At 44.1% G+C, this 23,086-nt stretch overlaps 1 protein-coding gene across 1 annotated transcript in view; it reads left to right on the top strand.

Annotated features, from left to right (window-relative positions):
* The window catches only part of USH2A (usherin), a 474,416-nt gene that overhangs the window by 356,075 nt on the left and 95,255 nt on the right, over positions 1–23,086 (top strand). The window contains 7 exon segments of the mRNA XM_054576584.1: positions 1,602–1,770; positions 5,003–5,224; positions 11,652–11,875; positions 13,294–13,498; positions 15,818–16,015; positions 16,530–16,684; positions 18,633–18,831. Coding sequence (XP_054432559.1) covers positions 1,602–1,770; positions 5,003–5,224; positions 11,652–11,875; positions 13,294–13,498; positions 15,818–16,015; positions 16,530–16,684; positions 18,633–18,831 — 1,372 coding nt within the window.

Below are 23,086 nucleotides of genomic sequence, written 5' to 3'. Positions count from 1 at the left end.
GGGGACACCTCCCAGGAGGAATAATTGCTTGAAAAGCTGCCCTTTGGGGCCCATCAGTGGTCAAAACCAGAGTGGGTTGGAAAGAAGGAAGGCGGCCTGACGAGGCCTCGGGCAGCGGATGGGGGGGCGTGAACCGGCGCGAGTAGTCTGTCGCTACATAAATAGTTGAGAGAACTTGTTGAAAGAGGACAGTAATGACTAGAGAAACTCGCGGAAGGGAAAGGCTGGGGGTGCGTGAGGGCCCAGGAACACATGGTGGGTGAGTGGGGTGTTAACAAGTGCCTGAAGGTCATGCTGTCCTGAAACATGGGGCGGGGGTGGGGGGGGGGGCAACGCGTTGTTTTTACCCTGAAGGTAAAAACAATCATCATTCACTAAATCCCAAAGAAACTGTAGATAAGACTTTCTTTTCTTTCTTTTTTTTTTTTTTTTTTTTTTTTTTGCTTAACTCTTAAAAATAGGGCATAATTTCAGAATTTCCTTTTCACACAGAATAGGACACCATAGAAAGGAGCCACCCAGTTGAATGTATCCTTGGAACCCCGCATTGCAAGTAACTAAACACAGCACAGGGAGTACATTACAGTTGGGTGAACAGCGCCACCTGAGGACCCTCTGGGGTAGCCTTTGGATTTAAGAGCCCCATTTCTTTTCTCTTTGTACCTTTGGAAAAATGAGTGATGTCCTAAGCTCGTGGCCAGTTTGAAGACTTAGCGATCCCACCTTCCACGACTTGTGTATTGAGCTTGATTCAGAGGTTGGTGCGGACTGGAAGTCACATTGCGTGAAAAGGAGAAAGAAACACCTCGTAAATAGCGGTTGATTTTGTCTGTCACAGGAAGCATCTCTCCAGTTCATGTGACACGCCAAGTATAGGTTCTGAGGCTGCATCCAGCCACTCTTCGGTGTTCCATTTGTCATACACACACAGGGCCAGTGTCTGCGACCTCAAGTGAGCATGCAGAAAGTTATTTGATTGTTCAGGCACATGATTTCTTCCACAGCTCCTGGAGAAAACACGGCTGGTTAAAAGGGCTTGTCAGATTTAATTTCCATATAAATTTTCTTTTCTTCGTGTGATATGTATCACACATATGTACATGCACGTGTGTGTATATGTAAATGTTGGACGCTTAAGATTGTCTTGTCTGAAGTTTGGTTGCATACATGGGATCATATGCATTATAAGAAAAATGCAATTTATTTAAAAGAAAAGGAAAGATCAATGAGAGTCAGATTTCTATAGATGTGGAATTAAACAACCATTAAAATAAAAACATGTATGAAGGAAATCGTTCACTGGTAATTCTAAATCATCTTTACATTGAAAGCACTAGCATTCGAAAAGTAGTTCATTTTAATAGAACATTGTAATAGAGCACAAAGCCTGGTGAGGGCTAAAAAGCTACGTTGTATCACGAGCATTTATAGAACCTGAACGATGCTGAGAAAATGTATTTTTTAATGTTTGAATTTTTATCAGACGTATGGTACCTTTGGTCTCACATCAAGGCCTATCAGAAAACAGTTAGAGCGTGGAAGATACGGTGGTTTAATACTCATAACTCACTGACTCTTTAGATCTGATCCCACACTTTCAGGTGTGTTGTGCCGGAGTTCTCTACGAGGCCCAGCCGGAACACCAGTGCTGTGATGAGAAGTATGTCCCTTTTGTCTCGAATTCAACTGGAGTTTGTTGTGGTGGCCGAATACTAGAGGCACGACCAGATCATCACTGTTGCTCTGGGTATTACATTCGAATTCTCCCAGGTGAGGGCCCCTTCCGGGGGTACTGGGGCATCCTGGGAACCAGAAGAAACAAACGCATGACTCACGCCAGTGAACTGTTTCAAGCACCTCCCAAAAAAAATTGAATCACTCACACATAGCCAGTGACCAGCTCTAAATAATCTTTCTTTTTTCAGCTTTGTTGAAATACAAGCACGGTACCAAATGAGAGGGAATACAAGGGGCGCCTGGTATCTATTACATAAAGAAATATATCTGGACAGCTGGGCAACCTTTTTATGTTGCGATTTATTTTACTCATGTGGCTAAATATTTTAACCACACACTGAGAATTTGTACGTGCCCCACTCCATGAAGGTGCTCTCCAAAATTACCTCCCCTTGGCATCTCTCTGCAAACCACTGGAGCGAAAATGCAAGGTGAAGCGATTAAATTCTATGCAAGTTTATTTCAGGCAGTGACCCTCTATTCCTCAGAATCCCCCCTAACGTTAACAGAAAAGCCTGTCTTCGTAGTGGTACTATCACTCTGGTTCTCACACACCACACTTTTATAATTAAATAACGAGGTTTTCCAAGTAGGAAAGCATGGTGATGAAAATAGGACTTTGTGAAAGAGTGAACTTCCAATTACTGCAAATCACAGTATTAGCAAGGAATCAAACACTAACACATGCCTCACCCTTTCAAAGTGCATTATAGTATAGTTGTTTTCAACTATATTTCGTATTTTCCCTCCCCTTCAAAAAAATTGTCTTGACCATTGTAATTACATAGATGAGATGGAACAGTTCTGTGGTCCCGTTCAAGCTAAAAGACCACAGCGGGGTTTTATCAAAGTTTAGCATAAAGCTAAGTGACAGTGTTTTCATTTTTAAGTCGTATTTGAATTTTTGATAAGTTACTTGCAATTAACTTTTCCAACTCTGAAAAATATCGTCTGTGCTTTAAAACTGGAGACACACACTCGCCTATAGCTGTCACAGTCCTTCACTGTTAGACTTGCCTGTCACCCTCTCCCTCCTAACAATCTTAGCGGCAGATTTCGAGCTAAGGCAACAGTCTACTTTGGTTCGATTGCCAAATAAAATCCAACATTTTTTTTTTCCTAAGAATGAACTAAGTCATGGAAGCCCAACAATTATTTATTAATATTATATAAAACTTTTTAATATGTAACTTTTAAAAATAACTTGGAAACCTCCGTGGTCTGCATCTTGACACATGCTCACTCAGACCTCAAGCATTTCAGTACCTGCCAAACGTTGAAGATGACCCACATCCAGATTGCATTTAGATAGTTCCTTTTGCAGGGGAATAGAAAGCCTACCATGGTGTCAAAAAAAAAAAAAAAAAAAAAAAAAGGCAGTCTCATAGGATAATCAAAGAGAGTGTTTTGCTCCAATCATTAATCTCAATGTAACTAAATGAAGAGATTATACAGTGACCTCTGTGCTCAGCCATTGGTCTTTGTTAACTGGTTTAACACTGTTTACGTCAAGAAAGCAAGCACGCTGACCCCCACGCCATCTTGTATCAAAATGTAATTAAAATTCAATCAGTTGTCTACCAGTTCAAGGCTGACAAGGGAACAGGCATTTTGATATTTATAGATGAGTCTGAAATATCTGTTAATAATATTTATTTATTTTCTCACAACTTCCCTTCCTGGCACTCCATGACAAAAAGCAGCAGAGGAAAGAATGCTCATTCCATCCCCCCTTTTTTATAAATCTGCTAATGACCTCAAGCTAAATGTTAATGTGGGTCATTCTTTGATAAGAATAACAATTAACAGTTAAGACCAAATGGTGGCTTTTAGAGAGAAAACACTTTCCAGCCCGTGGTGAAATAGATTCATTTTTGAGAGGTTAATGAGAAGGTGCCTGATCCTTGCATCTTATGTCTCATAGCCCTTTTTGAGGGGGAAAAAATCAGTTTTCCCTCTCATTGATATAATCCACGTCTCTTTTAATGAAGCCTTTTCTTCTCTCTGTCACCATTGCCAGACACGAGACACAGCTCAAATGGCCCCAGTGGGTAAATGGACAGACTGGGGGACATTGACCCATAGGAACCCCACGCAGCGGTCAGGCGGAACAACCCTAACTCAGGAGGGTTTGGCCAGTCACTAGCCAGACGATGTCAGTGTTACCCCGGCTGTGGCTGGAGCAGGGAGGCCAGCCGGGTCTGCCATGACACTCACGCACCCCTTAAAGTGCAACGAGGGAGTGTTGTCCAAGGAGAAAGGCATGTTTAGGAGGAGGCAGTGGGGGAAGGAGGAGAGGGTCAGTGAAAGGTACGGGAAAGGAAGGAATAAGGCCAGGGGCGGGCAGTGGGGGAGGGAGTCGAGGTCTGGGGGCCCAGGAGAGAGGTCAACGCAGAGCTGGGTCAGGAGGGAAAGAGGAAAGACAAAGTTTGAATTTTAGATCCGCCAAGGTGTCCCTGGTCATTTCTGAGGTACCCTTGAGAAAAAGCAATTTTAAATGCTTTTAGAGTTTTTCTGTGTTTTCGAAGCCTCTTTATAATACACTCCCCCCCCCCACAAATGTCCCTTGATATTTAGAATTATTTGATTTCAAGGTACCAGGAAAAAAAGTGATGTATTTTATTCATTATCTCAGGTGTCCCAGAATATCACGTAAAGGGAAATGTGGATATAACTACAGTAGTGGAATTCAGTGTCTATCACAAAATAACAGCATTGAATACAGCATCTTGACTGCCTTTCATTTAATCAGCCTTCCCACTGGAAGTGTTTTGCTTGGATAAAGAAACTATAATCATAGGCATTACAAACTTATCAAGAGTTGATTTCTGACTCAACCCTATTCCAACACAGACACACACACACACACACACACACACACACACACACTCTCTCTCACACTCTCACACTCTCTCTCTCTCTCTCTCTCTCTAAATAGAGAAGGTGTTTGTAGACCAGGTTTTTCTGTGATGTTCCTTCACCCACATCACCAGGCATAAGGTGCTCATTTGGTGGGGATGAGGGAGGAAGTAGACAACATAGCCTCACCTCTGAGCGGGCTTGTGTGTATGTGGGTGGACACACGTGTGTCTGTGTCTTTCATGCAAAAATCTGGAAGTTGCATCAAGGTGTTTGCAACCCCAGCATTTCAGCATCTGTCCCAGTCATTCTCCCAGCCGGTTGGCGTCTGCGGGGTGATCATGATAGAATCCCCTTGTGCGCCGACGCGTGTTGCTTTACTGACGGCCCTCGTCCTCGTTGGCAGGCGAGGTGTGCTGTCCGGACGCCCGGCACGGCCGGGCGGCCGCGGGCCTCGGCGACGCCTGCTGTGGCGCAACCCCGTACTCCACGTCGGGAGGGCAGGTCTGCTGTGCGGGGAGGCTCCGCCCCGGCCACGGCCTGCAGTGCTGCGGGGGCCAGGTCGTCAGCGAAGACCTCGAGTGCTGCGGGGGCACCGAGCAGGGGCGGGCGTACAGCCGCCTCCCAGGTAAGGGCCTCGCCGGCCGCTCGGGAGACAGGGGAGACCCGGGGCAGCGAGGCTGGGAAATTTGCCCTGGATGTTAAAAAAATAATAGTGCGCAAAGCTCCCATTAATTATATCGACTGCAACAATTAGGTACATGATAGACAGCAAGTAAAAATGTAATCTCACATGTTCTATGTGCATGTGATGCACTTGATAAAAACAGATCAAAACTTTTTGAAAATTGTCATGACCGTCAGACACATACATACACAAATGCATCGGTTCTGTATCAAGAAAATAGTACCTAGCAAATATAAACAGTATACAAAATTATCTTTAATGACAGTCTATGTCAAATTTTTTGGTCCCTGATTCTTCTATAGCTGTTAAACTAACACTAATATCAATGGCAATAATTATCATTGATTGTGTACTTACTATTTAGCAGTTACTATAGCCAATGTTTTATACATTATTAACTCAGTTAATCTTTATGATAACTTAGAAGACATGTACTGATATTATCCAAGTCATATGCAGGAAATCTGTAGGCCCAGAACTATTTCATAATAATACTGAACTGTTATATGACCCTTTCACTCTTGTTCTCGCAAGAATGTCCAGTGGAGTTTTCCAGCAATGACTTGCCATGATTTTGCAACAGGTAAAAAAGGAAACGCATGTGAGAATTCAGTTCCTTTTATTAAACCAGACATTAAAAGAGACATACAGATAATGTAAAACCATATCATTCTTTTCCCTAATTTTTCTCAGTCTGGAAAATATTTTTCAGAAATGTTTATGTTAACATTTTATTTATTTATTTATTACTAGTTTAAAGGCATTAATAAAAACATATTAACATGTTGTTAATAAAAACAAAATTGTCTGTTTTAGGCTCTTACCCAGTATATATCAACAGATACCACCTATATAAATAAAAGCTATTTGGATTCTCACTTGTAAAAGTGTAACAGGTCCTGAGACCAGAGTTTGAGAACCGCTGTGTTAAGGCATAATGATTACGTTTACTGGAAAACCATAGCAACTAGTTAGTTATCCTGTGCTATGATTCACCAGCCCAGTACCTCTTTCTCCTTCAGATGAGTTAGCTAAAATCAGGCCCATTACAGAAAGAACCATTCGTGTGGAGGTGGGAACATGGGGACATACCACAATAGGTCCAAGTCTTAAAATCACAGCAACATGTCTTGTTGTAGTGTCTTTGTTCATCTGTTGCTTTATTTAAAAAAAAAAAAAATCAGTTGCGGTATTCCTTCATTCAGTAAATATGCATTGTGTAATGACTGTATGCAAACCACCCCAGGGCTTTGGGAGTGTAAAGATGGCAGAGTCACTCTTATCCTTAGGGACTTACAATCTTATTAAGGGGACAGGACCTCTAAGGTTAAACATAGGCCATAAGGGGAGTGAATTCAAGCATATACTTAAGACAGAGACATCACTCCAGTCAACGTGATTTAAAAAATGATACATAAACCATTGGATGGGAACCTTGAACAATGAGTAGGATTTCGAGACACGTGGGTAGAAAAAGGACATTCCCCTGAAGGGCAGAGCTGGAGCGGAAGTGTGCCATCAGCAGTCTGCAAACCACGCGCGAGTGGGAGCAAGCAGTTGGGTTTGCTGGACGTGTGCACCGTGCGTGAGTAAATGGAGATGACCGCAGCAGGCGAAGGGCCTCGAAGGTGCCCTCGTCCTCAGGGAAGGGCCAGGGCGGTGATGGGCTCTGCGGCTGATGGAGAAGCCGTAGGTTCGGGGGCCAGGTGACTGTGAAGGGAAGAGACGTCAGAACACTGCTGCCAAAAAGGGAACGGGCCTGTTTGAAGATATGGGGCGGAGACTGCTGTCCACCAGGACGCTGGCTCCTCGTCTTTAGGGGCTGGGCACCCCCTGCAGAGGCACAAACCCTACCTTTAGTGAGGTGCGCAGTGCGCAGAACAGCACAGCATTCTGCCTGCACTTTCTTAAACCTTTGAGTCCGCCCATGGGCCCAGATGTCAGAGTCACTCCTCTCCTTACTGCCACGTGACGCCCTGGGCTAATCAAGTATTTCCTAAGCAGCTTGTGACATTCTTCAACCCACGCGACTCAGGATCGGCGCTCTATTTCTCCTGGCACACCCCAACTCCACCGACTCTGGTGATCACGGTAGGCTGAAGGGATGCTATTTTTAAACGAGGAAAAAACAGTCTTTTTATTCTCTTGACCTTCCTGCAGGTGTCACTGGAAATAGACACATTTCATGTCATTTCTTCTCTCTTTTGCTCCCTCCTGTCACCCCTAATAGTTGTGACCTTAATGACCTTCCCGAATATCCGTATGACCCTTTTTTTCTCAACCTAGCAACACCCTACCTGCTGCACGAGGCTTTGGATTTCATGATTTTGTTCCTACGCCTGGCCTCCCTCTGCCTGGCATCGCATTCCTGCCACGGGACCGGGCTGGCTCATAAAACGTCTCTTTATGTACTTTATTACTTAAACTCTTTTATTTGCCTGCAGGAGCCCTTTAACAAAATCACATTGAATTGACTTTCTCACACCAAATCAAATCTCCCCGGTCCCAGTTCAGTTGTCTTTGTCAATATGTATTTTATAAATGGAGGGAATTAACAGATGCTGTCGGACAGGAGTGCTGCGGCAGCGCTGATGTTTTTAGTGCTCTCGCTGGGCAGCCGAGGCGTGGAGGCGCGTCACGCAGGCGTCTCGGAATGAGGGTCACACTCGTCATTTCAGGCATTTCAGCAGATATGTATTCTTCACCATTTTCTCTGGCTATTTTTTAAGCCTCTTTATTATTCTTTTTATTCTTCCGGTTTGCATCTATGGTTTTATCATTCCTGTCATTCATCTTGGGTTGGACTTGATTGTATCCCTTAGTGTTAAAAGGCGAGAATTAAAGACACTCTGTTATTCAAAGAGGACAGGATTTTCTGTCGACCATGAAGAAACTGACCGTGCAAGACCTTTGGCATGTGTTGCCTTATTTCTGTTACAAATGTTGCCCACGCAGCCTTTGATGGGAAACTCGGGGTTGCCACTGAGCTTCCTTGTCCTGGACTCAGACTTGAGTCGAACGAATGATGCCACTTGTAGTGACCTGAGATGGGATTTGGGAACTTTGCAAAAAGGAAAGTGTGTGCGCAACTCCATCCTCTAAGACTGTATTGAAAGAATACTTCCCAGGAAGGTCTCCTTGACAGAACGGATTTTTTGAAACAGAACGTAGACGTGCTGTAGGATACGTTGCCGCGGCTCGGGAGCGTGTTTCCCTCCACCTCCTCTTCTCAGTTTTGCAGCGGTACCTGCAGAGCCACCTGCTGGTGAAGTGACGAGCACAGTGCTTTTCTTTCAGGCTTGCCACCAGTGGTATTGGTCTGCCCTAGGAATGACTGATCACAAGCCTTGTTTAATTTTTTTCATTCTTCTACGCCTCAGCTATAATCCCTTGGAAACTGTGCTTCCCATGGTCAGCCCTGGAATTCCACAATGATATGTCTTGTTCTAGACTCTGTTTTTTTACTGCTTTACTGATTTAATCTCAAAAGCATGAGTCCTAAGTGTTGGTCCTTCTTGTAGAAAAACGGAGCACGTGCCATGCAGATTTAAGAATGAGGAACTTCGTCAGGCCCGCGTGTCTGTGCGTGTTTTCAGCAGTGGCCCTGGATGTTAAATGAGTATTGTTGACACATTGGAAGTAACCATAACACTGTGAGCCAAAAATTCTTTCCTCCACAGCTTTCTCAGTTGTATCCAATGCAATGGAAGCTATCCATTGGCTGTATGTGCTGTTTTGGGAAGATGCTCCTGTGATATATATGCTTTTTGATCTCAGAAATAGACATCTCATACTTCACTGTGTACGATACCACTTTAATAACATCTGTATCTTGTCCAAAGAGACACTCCACCTTCGTACAAATTTAATGAAGAGCCTCCAGAAAAAAAATAGATCAGTCCATCCGTAATCCATGACCTGTTTTGTTTTTCTTTGGGCATATTTAAAATTGTGCGTTCCGCATGTCAAAGTTCAAAAGTCAAGTGCTACACGTGATAAATTAGGCAGGGGTCAGAAGTTACTGCCGTGCCGTTTCCTAAGATGGTCTGACTCTGAGTTTGAGCTCATTCATGCTGAAGTGATGCACCATGGGAATGACTCCCAAACCCTGTTCTGGAACATCTGCTCTCCCTAAGTGAGTTAGTGCATGTCAGACATCTTTATGTCAGAACACCGCAGTGATGGATGCAGGCCTCAGAGAATGCCGCATAGAAATCTGGTGTGCCATTCTGGCCATTAAGTGAAATTACTATTTAAATTAATGGCACTGTCACAGTTTATCTGTGCAAAGAATGAACGCTGATTAGGGTATTAAGTAATTAGCAATTTATCACACTGGAACAAGGTTGATAATAATTAAAGAAGTAATGGTTTACTGAAGGGACTAGAAAGGGAGTCACTTCTTGGTATGTGAGTGAAATCTTGGCTGAAAATTTTAATCCAGGGAAACAAAGATGAAGCTCTGTGTGAAAGAAAGCATCCTTTTTTTTTTTTTCCTAGTGTAAAAACAGTTCATTATCAAAATTTTAGTTGACCTGTCAAAAGTCCCTCAGAGCGATCAGATGACGGATTAGCAGTTTGGAATTAGGTCAACGTCTGCATTTTGATTTTATACTGGAAGCGCGGTGAAGCCGTGCAGGGATTCGGGAGTAGAGGGGGAGAAAGCATTCTGCTCCCTAAGGGGCCAGTTTTCGGGTTTTGACTGCTCTTTAAAATAAAAACATGAATTATTTTAAGAAAACTGCTAGAGAAAAAAAATGGCAGTAAAGAATCCAAGGCGGGTATTTATATGACTGATCTGAAGGCTGCAGGAAAATATCCAAGTAATACAAAACTTGAAGTTGTGGCTTTTTCTTTTTAGTACATGTGTGATATTTATCCATCATAATCAAGACTCAGGCTACAATGAAAGCGCTGCTGTGTGTGTTTATTTGAGAGAACTTTTCCTAGCAATGTTAAAACAACTAAAATTATTAGCAAAGCACCAAAGAAAATAATTTACTTTGAAACCAATGGCTTTGAGCAGTTATCACATTTAAACGTGGCATGTCAAAACTCAGTTGTGATCAATGTATATCTTTAACCATAAATACAAATGTTTTAAGTATTTAAAGATATTTTTAAAGTCAAAAAGATCAATGAGAGAGTTCATTAAAGTCCTGTGTGGGTAAACGTCTTTGTTAATGCCTTTGCCAAGCCAGCGTCTACATTCAATGACTTTTTTTTTAAAGCACTTAAACCTCATTGGCCTGTTATTAGGAGTGTCTTTCATAATATAGGTGTTTGTCCAAGGCCAGATTAAACACTGCAGGACCCCACGGCACTTGGAGGTTGAGTATCTTTTATGTCATCAGTCAGGGCTAATAATAAATAAACAAAATTCTAATTAAAATAAATCATCACATTGTGCCACTACATAAAGGATACATGTTGCTATATGATATGACATAGCACTGTAACGTGGGGGGCAGGCACCTTAACTTCTAGCTAACTCTAGAGGACTGTTACTTTTTCAGTCTTGTCGGTCTACATTTTTGCTGTATCTTTTCTGTGTAAGATCTGAATGGTGGGAACAGAGGCAGACAAACAGGACTGGGTAGGAGAGAGGAGTGTATTTGGTTTGGCAGGCACACACGTCCTCAGTGGATGGAGAGGTCAGTAATACCGCCTCCCAGGACTTTCTGCCACTGCCCCAGCCTCTTACCCAGGTCTAGGTGATGGGTCGAGAATACGGCATGGCTCCAAAGACAGTGGCCGCATGGCGCACCCGATCCCTGAACCCACTCAGTGGGCGCGATTCTGTCTCATGGCGAATGCATGGTCACTGCTGTTGCTGGATTCACAAGAAACAAATAACGGTGCCCCAGACAAAGCCAGGCAACAACGTGAAGGTTCATGCTGCAGCGTCTACGGTTCTAGAAAGGGGTCACCTCACCACTGTCTGGTCTCTTCTCAGAGTGCTTGATGGCCTTTCCTTCCCTGTGAATTCCCAGAGATTCCTTCTGAGTCCCTCTTGTTTAACTACCCCTCCTTCTGCTAGACCATGTCACCCTCAGCAAAGGGGCTGGCAGTTCTCATGACGGGAATCCGCTCTCTTTTCTGTGGAGCTTGGAGAAGTTTGGCCCCGCCGAGTGCTTTTGGATCACTTCCTCCCGTGCGTTCTTTCGCTAATTAGCGGCTAGTGCTTTTGGTGAGAAAGACCCTTCACGGCACGTCTCCATCACGTGGGTGGGGACGTGCTACCTGAAGTATTGTATCGTTGCAGCCACTGCTGTCGCCTGACGTTTTTATACCAAGCTTTATGGCGCCCTCGGTTTTCTTCCCTTTTTTGAATTTCATATCCGAGTATAACATTTTATTGTTGCAGGGATGCGCTGTTGTGGGCAGGATTATGTGAATGTGTCAGATACCATATGCTGCTCAGCTTCCAGTGGAGAATCTAAAGCACATGTTAAAAAGAATGACCCGGTGCCAGTAAAGTGCTGTGAGACCCAGCTTATTCCGGAGAGCCAGGCGTGCTGTAATGGAGTTGGCTATAATCCCCTGAAATATGTTTGCTCTGACAAGACTTCAACTGGAATGACGATGGAGGTAATGGATAGAAACCCTCTCAGAGGCCTGATGTGACAATGGAGAGAGAAATACATTGTTCATCACTATTTTTCTAAACTAGGAATATAAAAACTCCTGCGTGCATTATTCATTGCCACATTACAGCCGTATTAATACCAATGAGGTCGCTGTGATGGATGTTATTGCGATGGATTCCGCAGGAATTAACACCGATGAGCTGTTCTCCAGCAGCCCTGCCCAGCCCTTGGGCTCTAGTGTCCCAAGGAGAAGAGACAGAAACGGGCAGTGCTGGGCAGGCGGCACTGCGTCCGCTCCGTCCGTGGGCCCCCAGCTCCCAAAATTGTTTGCAGGGTCCTGGGTGTGGGGGTTCACGGCCTGTCCCCTTCAACTTTCTGTGTCTCTTTACTGTCACTGGTTGATCTGTGAGAAGAGGTGGAGGAAAGGGCAGGTGTTCAGTCACAGTATTTAAATGGAAGCCGTACTCACATTGACTACCTTTGGGAGGATAACTTATTGTACATAAGAGAGAGGCTGAATGTAGATCAGTTTTAAATAGTAACCATTGTTTTAAATACAGCATGCTACAGAAAAGGGGAAGTGGAACTCTACATTCTAAGACTACAGGGCGTGGCAAAAGTAGGTTTCCAGTTGTGAGTAGGGGAAACCCAGAGTTTATGCTTGCATTGTTATTTATTAATTACTGTATTATTTTCCATACAGATACCTGTAGACTTACTTTTGCCCCACCCTGCATTGACTTGTTTATATCCTTGTAACTTGGGACGATGAGGTATTTTATTTTCTGAGATTAGAACATATTAGCATTTATCAATAACTATAAAAAATCCAGAGATTTATCAGATAAAAGGTTTACAGTTATAAATAATAATTACAATGGCAGTTCATGAACTATTTAGATTTTCTAAGATGTGGGTGGGGTATACTTATTGGTCATACTTTCCCGCAGGAAATGCACATCCTTAAATATCGCATTCTTTATTTTCTTGAAAACTCCATTAGGAAAGTGTCAAAACAACAATAATGAAGTAATGACTGCTGTTATTAAGTATAATATATTGACTGAGTGTCAGTCATTTACAGGTGTTTTTTGATTCATACAACAAACCTGCATGCTAAATGTATAGTCCATTTTCTCACTGAAGAAGCTGAGGCTTTGAGAGTATAGGTCATAGAACTAGGACTTGTAGTTCTGGATTGAATCCAAATGTGCATCATTCAACGCAAGTGTTCTTTCTGGAACACAAACCGCCTTTGTTTTGTTTTTGTTTTTTTTAAGGAATTTTGAGATAGTCATTTGTGAACTTGGTAGAAGAAAATTTCACTTCAAAGTCATAAAACTCAACCCCACGTGTGTCTAAATGAAACTGTAAAATCCTCTTCTCCTCTCGCCCACCCCTACCGTCTGCCTGACCTAGGAACCCGAAGCATGCGGGACTGTCTGCCCTGCCTCTATGGCAGCCACCGCGCACTGCGGCAGGTGTGACTTCAATTCCACCAGCCACCTGTGCGCTGTGATCAGCGCACCTCGCCATTCCACAGAGAAGGCATCAGGGGAAGGAATGTGCTCCTCTGTGGAAGAGACTGTTCACGCGGGACATGCAGACACGTTCTCCTTCACAGGTAACAGGAAAGGAGCCGCCGCCCATGGCTCAGGAGGGGTGGGGGAAGCTGCTGAAATGCATATGGGTGCCCCTGTGATATCATCTCCCTCCTTAACCCGATGTCAGTTAATTCCATCATCCTATGGGCCAGGCACAAGATAATCAAAGGCATAGCCTGGATTTCTTCAAAGTTGGTAGTTTGTATTTTTTAAGTCTACATTTAAACAAGGATGTGTGCTATTTCAAGGTAAATCTGTAGAGAATAAAGAACAAAGACATAAATAAACGGTTCATCTTTATGTGTCAGTGAGTAGATGGTAAAGCTTTTTAGTGGTGGAGCGACGCTCTGTGTACACATTTTTGAAGGGTTGGTCTGTCAGCTAAGGAAATGATGGAAGGCAGCCACGTGTGGAGCAGTTAAGCAAATAGCAAGTAAACATTGAACATCCACTCCCGCCAAACAACCAAAACCCTCTGTTACCAGAAGACTGACCCCATGAAACATACAACATGATTTTGAGAAATGAAGTTTAAAAAAATTGAAAATTCTAGCAAAGGGAAAATAAAAGTTCTGAGAAAGAGATTACTGAGGAAAGGCAAAATTTCAACAAATGGTTCCTTTTGGGTAAAGCAAAGCACAGAAAAATGCTTTCATGGGCTGGAAGCATCTTTGCAAGACTGAACGTCACAGGAAAACAAAGCAGCAAGGACAGGAGATGAGAGAGTAAAAAGGAGGAAAAAGAAAGAAGATGGAAGAAAGAATAAGGAACCGAAATGAGAACTGGTGATGCAGACTTCAAGAGTATAAAATAACAGTCATTAGCAAGGGATGGTTTACTCTGCTATGGTAAAGAGGTTCAGAAGCACAGTGACCTTCTGGAGACAGGTGGATGGGCTGGACATCCCAGCCCCCCAGTTATTGAGGGATCGAGGTTCCTTCCTTTTCGTGGCTCGTGGCTCTTCAGGTGCTGCTGTCCTCCACACGGCGCGGCCTGAGTTACCACATCCCAGTTTCAGCCCGTCTTAGAAGGGAACGAGCCAGAAATGGAAGGCAGCGATTTCCTCTTTAGAAAGGGGTGCACAAGTAGCCCATATCACTTCTGTGCCCCTTCCCTTTTTGAGACATGAGTCATGTGACCACGCCAAGCTACGAAGAACAGTGGGAAATGAAGTCTCTAGCCAGAATGGAAGGGAATTCTGCGGACCCACTAGTGGTCATCACAGAGAGCAAGGGGCAGATACCTTCTCCCCAAAGAAAATGGAGACAAGATAATCCCTTACATTTGACAGCAATTTACATTTTATGAAGTTCTGCCATATAAGTAATTGTATTTATTTTCATACCAATTCTATAAAGTAGGCAAGGTAAGGTTGGTTGTTAGAGATGCATGTAAAAGGAATGCGGTCAGACAACCCAAGTGGATGCCCCGGAAGGTAATTCTGTGGAGACACGGAGAGGGAGCCGGTGGCCAGCAGCCAGCGAGGGGATCTCTAGTCCTGACCCTGCACCTGAGGATGAGTGGCCGTGAAACCACCACACGTAAATCCACACGTGCAGATATCCAGATTCAAAACTCACGAGATTCCTTAAGTGGAAAATAGAGTTAAATAAACTTCCAAGTAATTTTTGTGTGTGCGTATAAACTGTTGCATTTGTATTTCCGAAGTTATGAAAACTTAAAACTGAACTAAGACATTTGGGGCACCATTGAATCCTGTGGATGATTAGCTAATAAAATTTTTGCCAGTCCACAAAGCTCGGCAGGTTGTTGATTTTGTTGTTTTAATTAGAAGGGTTGTTTTGGTTTTTGCCTGAGTTCTGATGTGGTGGAAGAAGAAAGCGATGTAGAGTCCGCAGTCATTTTTATTCACTAACTATAAAAAGCTAAGTTTCATATCCTGCATCTCATAACAACTATTGTAATTCATGTAATAATTTAATAAGATAGCACTAACACTGTAAAAGTTGGTCAGATGTGTAATAATGAAACTGTTAAAGACCTTTGACAAGCCTGCCTCCTATATATAAGGAACAGCAAGAAGAAGAATTTGTGAAGCATTAGCCCCTGATGTGCCTTAGTCCAGGACTTTTCTTTTCAAAGCGTTTCTTTAATGAGCCCACGCTGTCTGGTCAGTTCCATTCCATCTCTGCACCTATGAAACATGGCAAATATGTTTTATGGTTGATACAGTCAGGGCATGAGAGCTTTATTTCCAGTGATAATATTAGAGCATCAAGCATTTTTTTAATCATTTAAAGGTTTTGAGGTTTGTTTTCAAGGTGCTGGTAAACTAATTAAAATGTTTTAAAATCGTACTTCGATGCCTGTCTTCCTAGATGTGAACCTGGAGCCCAGCACAGTGTATGAGTACAGGGTCTCCGCTTGGAATGGCTACGGGCGAAGATTCAGCCAAGCTGTCAGTGCCAGCACGAAAGAAGATGTTCCTCAGGGAGTGAGTGCTCCGCGGTGGGTCACAACGGATCGCCTTGAGGATGGAATCGTCTTGAACTGGAACAAACCTGTGCAATCGAATGGTACTCAGCTGCTTGGAAAATAGCAATGCCGTAATTGTGTAAATCCATGAGCAAATTGAAATGAGTGTAATCTACATTTAATTGGCACACATATAACCCCTAAAAAGTATTTCCTGATAAAATGGACTTGCGCTATGTGCCAACCAGTCACTCATTCTAGGAAATAGCTAGCCCTGATAAATTCTGAGCCAATTTTTTTTTTCTTTTGCTTGAATCCTAGCCTATATCTGAGCTGCTTTCAAACAAACAAATTATGTTATGGGAAGGCAAAATAGTTTTAGTATTGAACATAAATTTTGTTTGTAAATTTGAGAGGAAATAAACTTAAATGGCTCTTTGATTAAGTAGGTCAAAAATCCATCTCCTCCATTAGAGTGGGTATAATTAAGAATGGCTTGAAAATTGAATGATGGGGTAGTATCCCATTTCCTCGGAACTCAAAGGCAGGTACGTTGCTTGTAAAAAGTGGCAAGGTTATTGCCTCTCAAACGCAGGCATTTCCCTGACTCTGTAGGTCCAATCCTTTGCTACATTCTCCTTCGAGATGGAACGGAACTTTTTCGGGGAACATCTCTGAGCTTCTGTGACACAAAGGGAATTCAGCCTTTCCGGGAGTATTCCTACCAGCTGAAGGCTTGCACAGTCGCTGGCTGTGCCACCAGCGGCGAGGTAAGGGCTTCTGCCCCCACCGGGGACGGAACGATCTGCTGTGACGACCGTGAATGTCTGGGGTGGGGGGTGGTGAGTGATTCTTCCAGTGACAGAATACAATGTTTTTCTCAATATTGTGTCACATAGGGTGTCCATATGGCATCTCGATTGAGTGTGAATGCTTATGCCTGAAGCCAGACGTCACTGCAGGGAAGATTTATCCAAATATCAATGTTTCATTAATTTAAAAAACAACAACAACACATGAATCCATATACCCTTTCCATCACACTTTTCCTCCACCAACTATTTTTAGATGTTCTTCTGTAAATTCAGAGTAATCCCCAAATCAGAACTCAGTTTAAAAGGGTTTATATTTAAATACCATTTCAACAAAAATTGCCTGTTCTTGAGAAACAGAGGAAAGGGCAGAAGGGCCTGGCACAGAAAATAAAATGTCTCCAGTTTCTTCAGCTGCCTTGGGAAGAGATGATGAAGACCTAAGCTCAGGCAAGAGGGTTCAGAATGGAGAACATCAGAAAGATACAACAGGTATCAGGGCACAATTGGCAGGACTTAGTGGTCAGCTGTATGCAGGGGAAGAAAAGGGAAGATTCCCAGGTGTTTTCAAGGTATCTGCAGGGAGCGGCGTGTGGGTCATGGTGCCATCGTGCAAACAAATAAAGAGAAAAGTGAAACACTTTTAAAATTTGAACCTTAGCGTTTAAGTCCACATTTAATAGAAGGAGCAGGTAGCCGAGTGGTGGACGAAAATATTACTTGGCGCTTTATGTGAAAATGTGTACTGAGACGCAGGGTTGAGAAGTGACTGAAGTTACTAAAAAAACGTTCGAGGGTGGCTGTCGCAAGAGCCCAAGACTGGTTCAAGCCACAGGGCACCAGCGCTGAGCCCTGGAGAATGCTACCAACTGAAGGAAGGAAATCTGACAAAGAAGACCAGGAGAAGTCATCCAACACTCTGTGGGGAATAGAAAAAAAGGGGCCATTATCACAGGAGCCAACCTAGTCAGAGGATGCCCAGGAGAAAACAGACTCACGCAGGGCAACCCTGGCGCTTCACATGGAGTTAAAACCTTCAAGGAGCAGCATCCTCAGACGCTGCGCAGGAACTCTCCAAGGAAAACCTCCAGCCGGGCTTCCATCCTCATATTCTGTGGCCCCCAGAAGCACGTCACCACCAGGACAGATGGCAGCTGATTGTCCTGATCCAAAGTCAGTGTCTGGGCGGTCCTAGAAAAACCCCATGCTTTCTGCACAGACAGCTCATGCCTACTAGGTGCCATGCTGTTGGTTCAAGGACGAGATCAGAACAAACTCGGAGGAAGACAGATGCAACTAACTCATTGTCACTGGGCCATATTTTGACAATGTTGGATGAATAGCTGGCTGATTTGTTCTTCTTTCCTCTCACTTGATTCTTTTTCTAGAACATGGGTGCACGTGTTGTAGAGTCATCCTGAGGATCATGGGAGCTACAGAAAAAAGTGTACCCATTTATACTGTTCAAAGCATATTATATGCAAGCGAGTTCAGATGTGGGTTTTGCTCCATATTTACTGGTGCTTAAAATGCACAAAATCAGGCTGTTAAAATGCAAAGACACTCATGGGCCATATGGAAGAGAGTTATCAAGAGTTCTCTGGGAAGACAGTCTGCCAGCCAGATTTTACTTGTTTAAACTGAGGGCTGCACTCTGCCGTCAAAATTGTTGTTGAACCTGTTGTGATGAATGGTAGTCTGAGACTTATGTAATGTATTCAAGGTCAGATTTTATTGTTTCAGTGGGACGGGAGGGAAAGAATCGAGCCGAGAGCTGCTTCCCCGAGCCCCTGCTAACGGTGCGCCAGGCCAGATAACAGCACTTTAAAACGAAAGTGACATTCTTGTGGATCCGAATCCCCAGTGCACTCTCACGGTAATTTGCTGTTTAATTCTTGTGCTTCAGGTGGTCGCAGCCGCCCCCCAGGGAGCTCCGCAGGGCGTCCTGCCCCCGAGAATCACAGCCCCCAGTGCGGACGCTCTGCGCTTGAGCTGGAGTGTCCCGGAGAAACCGAATGGGGTCATTCAGGAGTACCGGCTCAGGCAGGTCGGCAAAGGTCTTCTCTACACTGACGCCGCTGACAGGAGGCAGCATACGGTCACAGGTAACACCTACCGGAAGAGTCTGTCACTGTGGTTAGGGGGGCAGAGCCTCCCAGGGGTGAGGCTTTGATATATGAGGTCACTTCGAAAGGACGCGCTCTCTTGACATATGGTCAGATCCCACTTACCCACACGCACGGGAGAGCCCACACTGGCAGCCATCAGCCACAGCAGCAGACAACTTCAGAAATAATTTATACTTGGCTTTGATGTGCGTTCTTATGTGTAGCAGTTTTGCACCGGTGTTCACTCCCCGCCCCAAACGGTAAGATGCATCTTCATTCCCCAAGGATATACTCATAGATAATGGGACTAGGATAGCCAAGAATGTATTGGAAGGCAGAGGAAAATCAGCCAGAGGCTAGTATTTCTCTACTACATAGGTAATTAAAACACAGAATCGTCGACAGTTGACTAGTTGTGACAACTTGTTGTTATTAACATCGATTAATAATGGTATTATTTTGTATTGTTTATGACAACAGTTTATCTTTAATAGTGTAATAATAGTACAACATAACGTTAGATAATTACTGGCAGTGATTATGAGAATAATTAACACGGTTTAGCTTGAATGTCACTTCTGAAGCAGAGAAGTGTTTTCTTGCGCGCGCTGTCTGGCTTCCGGAACTTACCGCCGCATCGCCTGTTTTCATCATCGACTTCTCACTGCCGGGGGCTTTTTTCCCCCTATTTGACTTTTTACATTACCTCCCAGTGCAACGTAAGCTCTAGGAGAAGAGACCTTTTCTACCTAGTTCAACTCCATACCTCTAGCCCCTAGAACAATCCTTGACATGTCAGTAGGTGCTAAGTAAGTGTTTGTGGGAATAAGTGCATTTAATATGTGCCAACTACTGTCCTAAGCAACTGATAGGCATTATCTAGTGTGATTCTCATCACAAACCTGTGACTCTAGAGAATTACCACTCCCACTTTAAGGAAAGGGACTCTTTGAGAGGTTAAGCAACTTAGTTTCTTATTTAGATCTATTGAATCATCCCGAACACTTGCGGAGGCTTCGATTCTGAGACTATGGACAAGTGTTTGCAAACTTTTACTCTCTCCCTGCTGTCCCCAGCATTGGTTCACGGCCTCCCGAGGGAATGCCTTCTTCCCATTGGACCGCATGCCTTGCAGGGGCATGGGTCCCGGAGGGAATGAAGCTCCCAGAGAAGTGCGGAGGAGCCTGGTCCTAAGTGCCTGAGTCTGTTGGAGAGGAGGCACAGGTGGACCGACCAGTCTGTCGTGGTTCGTTCGGAAGTCCACAGTTCCCTGACACACCAGCAGGCGTTTATTGGCAGGTGGTCTTCCCTCTTCCAGAAGTCCGTAAGCTGCAGAAGATGCTTAATAAATATTTGGGGGCCAGCGCTTTGCATCCCTTGTCTGAAGGGCCTGTGCATAAATCCAGCATTGATGAGAATGGAGGTAGGGACAGCCCTCCTCAATTCAGAGGACCAGACGTCTCCCTTAATGTCTTCTTTTCGCTTAAAATGGAAACCATCACAAATAATTGAAGTAACATTGTCTTACATAACAGAACCTTACATTCAGCTGGTGCTTTATCACTTTAAAGAACCATTTGCATTCTGACTCATTGGATTCTCAACAGACCCCTGTAAGATTAAGTGAGGGATATTTTTAATACTCACTTTTGAAAGACCTGCTCGGAGTCTCCGGGCCCCAAAGGCCTCGCGGCCTCCATCTGCACAAAAGTCAGAAGGCTGTTTCATCCCACAGAAAAGAAAAAGTGTTGCCTGCTTGCTGTGTTCTAGAGAGCATACTGAGCGCTCTAAAATAATTAAAAGTTAGTGCTGCTCTTAAACTCCCAGTAATAGGGGCTAGCGACAAGTTCAGGAATAATGGCAAATACCATGGAACAGATGCTACAGCAGAACTCTGTACAGCCTGCAGGGAGCGCAGTTAAAAGAGCGGCCTGAAGTGGACAGTGGAATGTGAATTACAGAGTTTTGAAAGCCACGTTAAGGCACATTAAGACTTTGTACCAGTAAAGGTTTCACAAGAGGCTGGGATACTAGGTGAAGGAGTTTTCTCCCTCTTACAGTATCTGTCTATGTAGCTGGCATTGACTTTGAACTATGGCGAGCTCTACTGGTTTGCTTTTTTTTTTTTTTTTAAGAAATGAGCATTTATATGCCAACAGAGCAAATTCAACTGTAATGCTCAAATCAACAGGATTGATAGCCTCATTAATTATAAAAGAACTGCAAAGATTTTTTAAAAAAAATAAAAACCTTCATCCTACCAGTTCTTCTTTTTATTGTCATTTTTAATGGATAGTTTCACATCAAAGAGGATTTTATACACATAATTTGATGCCAGAATTCTCCTTTTATTAGAATAAATCCTTTCAAGTTTTTTCCACATAATTTGACTTTTTACGAAATTATGAAACAGAAAGAAGCCTTTTGAATCCATTAGGTCCATGTGTCCTGTTTCAGATAGATTTAGAGAGCATGTCCGTTGGGCAGCGCAGCCCTACAGAGAGAGTTCTTTGTCGCCTTGGATAACCTGAACCCTGAGATCCGTGTGGTGTGAATGCACTTTGTGTGCCAGGCGAACCTCCGCGCCACGGTAGATGACTGACCGAATCCAGTGCAGAAGTACTTTGCGATGTGAACGACTCTTTTACTGAGTTCGTGGAAGGAACTGGAATAATCAAACGTATTCCACGTTTTCTCTCAAATGTTTGACGGAAGAGCCGCCTGAACCCCTCGGGACAAATGCTCTGATTCTCTCATCATCGCCCAGCCCTTGGTGGTCCCTGTGTGGCAGCCGAGCGCTAATGAAGCTGTAGCTGCAGTCATCCTGGAGCCTGAGCTCCAGGTCCTTAGAAAGGACAGGGCACGCGCCCCTAGCCTCAGCCCCATTGTCTCCACGCTTATTTTTAATTACCTCGAAGCTTTAGAAACATGATCCCGCCAATGCTTTGTGGGAATAGCGGCGAGTGCACTCATCACGCGAAATCCATAAATTGCTTATAATCCTCTCAAGATGTTAAAAAAAGCATTAAGTAATTGGAGACAGGAAGTCCTCAGTTAATTATTTAGAGGTGCTATCAATGCTTTAAGTAAACCAGAGCGCTCTCCGCTATCTCACTGAGCGGAGTCCCGTGGGGAAGGAGGGGCAGCCACCGTCATTTTCTCTCAGTCGCTAATGCAAAGAGCACATGGCAGCTTGTCAATAAAAGACCTTTTCATATCCCTTATTACCACACACGGCCACCAGCCTGCCCAGAACAATCGGGATGGCCGGGATGGTGGTGTTTCACTTTGGGTTACCACTGCTCTGGGGGGTGGGGGCAGGGAAAAGGGATTAATGACATAATTAGGGCCACTGAGAACAATATGAATTAATCATGTCCTCTTTAGCAGCAGATATGATAAGGGCTTAGGTGTCTCTCAACTCTGGGGGAAATGTTTTCAAAAAATTCATTAAAAGTTGCTCCTCGTTGCATATTGCTTAAAAGGGAGGGCTCTCCAGCATTAGGTTACCCCAGAGAGAGCGGCTTGCCCTCCGCCTGCGTCCTCCAGGAAGCGCGCAGAGCCTCCCGTGCCGAAGCCAGGTCGGCAGCGCTGCTTACGGCAGGAGATGCAGTGTCAGCGCCGAAACAGCTCTCCTGCACGTCCCTTTCAGACAAAAAGAGAACAGTTTGCCCATCGACAGCACAGACTGTGGAAATTCTTTATACAGGGAGTTTACCTTGAGATAATTCTCTATGTTCGTCTTGTACCCTACATGCTCCTGGCATAGCGTTTATTTTACTTTGCTGCCATATCCCTTCCTCCTGTTTCTGCTCCTCAATTAGTAGGTAACGCTGTTTAAGGAGAGAGACAATAGCTTCCTGAGTGCCTTTGTATCGCTTAATGCTGTGATGGGTACTTATCACAGCAGTTAGCACGTATGAACTGTTCAAAATAGGAGCTGAGCAGTAAACTAGTATCTGAATGCCGGTATTCTCTTTTGATTAGGTGTAAAAATGACTCTGTCAAACATATCTAAATCTCAGGCAGGACGGGCCGCATCACATGCAGAGCTCAGGGCAAAATGAAACACAGGACCCCTTGTTAGGAAATCGTTAAGGATTTTGAGACGGTGAAAGCAGAGGACTGAATCCAGCGTGGGGTCATTCCAAGCCCATGCCCGGGAAGCCAGCCCCGGCCTCTGGCAGGGCGCAGGTTGCGTGGCGTAGTTTCTGTAATTGTCCTCAGGAGAGTTTCTGGAGCATCCCCTGCT

Source organism: Pteronotus mesoamericanus, unplaced genomic scaffold (assembly GCF_021234165.1).
Source record: "Pteronotus mesoamericanus isolate MK-2021 breed Mesoamerican mustached bat unplaced genomic scaffold, CSHL_Meso_final contig_347, whole genome shotgun sequence".
Lineage (NCBI taxonomy): Eukaryota > Metazoa > Chordata > Mammalia > Chiroptera > Mormoopidae > Pteronotus > Pteronotus mesoamericanus.
The sequence above is the reverse complement of the archived record's forward strand: the minus strand, read 5'-3'. Positions and strand labels throughout refer to the sequence as shown.